At 33.1% G+C, this 2,226-nt stretch overlaps 1 protein-coding gene across 5 annotated transcripts in view; it reads left to right on the top strand.

Moving 5' to 3' along the window:
- The window catches only part of LOC110303061 (amine sulfotransferase), a 24,513-nt gene extending 22,914 nt beyond the window's left edge, over positions 1-1,599 (top strand). For all 5 annotated transcript variants that reach the window (XM_029482624.1, XM_029482625.1, XM_021173963.2 and 2 more), the window contains one exon: positions 1,246-1,599. In XM_029482624.1, the coding sequence (XP_029338484.1) occupies positions 1,246-1,367 (122 nt within the window). In that variant the 3' untranslated portion in view covers positions 1,368-1,599. The remainder of the gene's footprint in view (positions 1-1,245) is intronic.
- The last annotated feature ends 627 nt before the right edge of the window (positions 1,600-2,226 follow it).

The raw sequence follows: 2,226 nt of genomic DNA on the forward strand, positions 1-2,226 counted from the left end.
AGAGAGAGAGAGAGAGAGAGAGAGAGAGAGAGAGAGAGGATGGGAAGAAGAGATTCACAGTATTCCCCAGGCAAACAAGGCTTGAATTCACATTCCTCTTGTCTCTGCAGCACACCCTGCCTATGTTTGTAATTTGAAGATGAGGTTTAAAGAGTTTCCCCATGTATGAAGGTTTTTTCCATTATAAAAATTAGAATAATATTTTGATAACTTTATCTGCTATTAATTGAATCAATCAAAAACAATATGCTTTATTATAACCTCATTATAAGCCAGGTGATGTGGATAAGAATGTAATTTTCCCTTGTAATATCTTTGAACATCAGCTTATATTTTAGTATCTCTGGATTTTTATATTTTTTTCAGAAACTCTTCTTGTGTGTCTTTTTTGCCACTGAATGTCAACTCTCACATCTCATTCTCAACAAGACTAAATGTCTTGCCCAGGATAGGTTGTCATCTGTCCCAAATGCAAATAATAATTTAATATTGTCATCTCTGACAGCTGAAGATCCAAAATGGCTATTTGCCTTTTAAATGATATAGTGATTATTCCAAATTCTGTTTTGTTTTGTTTTGTTCTGTTTTGTTCTATTTTGTTCTGTTCTGTTCTGTTCTGTTCTGTTCTGTTCTGTTCTGTTCTGTTCTGTTTTCTTTTGTTTTGTTTTGTCAAGACGGGGTTTCTCTGTGTAGCCCTGGCTGTCCTGGAACTCACTCTGCAGACCACACTGGCCTTGAACTCAGAGAGATCTGCCTGCCTCTGCCTTGCAAGTGCTGGGATTAAAGGCATGTGCCACTACCAACTTGCTATTCCAAATTCTTCTCCAGTAAAATTATAACATCCACTGTTCTGATACCCTGTGTCACTTTGACTTCACTTGATAAAACATTTAGAATTCATTTTTTGTGTTTGGAAAAAACCCTCACATCTATCTCAAAAGTTTGTGTTTGAAGTATGAGTGTTTTCTTAATACAATGATTGATAGATGGAAACATGTAGTTTTAAAATTCTAGTGTATTTTCTACCTATTAAAGGATTTTTCTTTCTAAAATTTTATTATGGTTAGGTAGTAGTAGCTAGTGATATCTATTTACTATGCTCCTAAAGTGAAGTTTATTTCACTGATCAATGATGTAAGGAGAGGTATCCAACTGATCCCTACTGTGAGTTCAGTGATGTGTAGGGTAAGTCGTAGACAGTAGAGCTCTGTTTACTTACTGACTGTCCTGTGCTTCTCCCATTAGGTGTCGTTGGAGACTGGAAACATTATTTGACTGTGGATCAGAGTGAAAGATTTGACAAGATATTTCACAGAAACATGAAAAACATCCCCTTAAAATTCATCTGGGACATAAATGAGGAGTAGAATATTAATCACCATGTGAATAAACCATATGAAAATGTACTAGCCAGAGGTTGCACTTTAATATTAAAATTAATATATTTGTCTCATTTAACTATTAGTTATAAAACATAATTCACAGACAAAATGATTACCTTGTGCCTAGATTGTTTTCCATGACATAAATTTCAAATGGAGCTACTAGCATTGGTTTCCTTTAAAAAAAAAAAAAAAAAAAAAAAAGGTGTAATGGAAAGCATAAAACACAGCTTGTACCTATCTTTTTTGAGTATTCTATAGTTCATGGTTTTTGTTTTTGTTTTTTTTCCCCTCAATTAATTTCGGATCAAACAATCAAAAAGAATCCCTTTATTCTGGTAACTAAACTATAAAATGATGACTTTTAAAAACAATATAACAGGTCTCAGTTTGCTAAAGATGTGAAAAACCAAAGATTAAATAATTGCCAGTTTAATCAAAAGGTAAAAGTAAGAAAACAGTTCTGTGTTCACATATCACTAATTGAAACCATTCCATATCAATTTAATGGTTAAACATTTAATATAAAGTCAACAATAACTAGAAATATAGGTAAATATAAATTTTTCAATGAAGAAAGAACGTAATTAATAAACCAAGTGTAGACAAAATGTTTATTAAATTTGAATCATGAACATATATGGTAACAGAATTCATAACAGTCATCAAATGGAACCAATCCAAGTTGGTCCACTTTACATCACTGTAACAAAATACCCATATTGTTCTAGTTATGATTATCAAAAATTGATTTTTGGAGGGCTGGAGAAATGGCTCAGCAGTTAAGAGCACAGACTGCTGCTCTTCCAGAGTACGTGAGTTCAATTCCCAGCAACCACATGGT

This window comes from Mus caroli, chromosome 10 (genome assembly GCF_900094665.2).
Source record: "Mus caroli chromosome 10, CAROLI_EIJ_v1.1, whole genome shotgun sequence".
Classification (NCBI taxonomy): domain Eukaryota; kingdom Metazoa; phylum Chordata; class Mammalia; order Rodentia; family Muridae; genus Mus; species Mus caroli.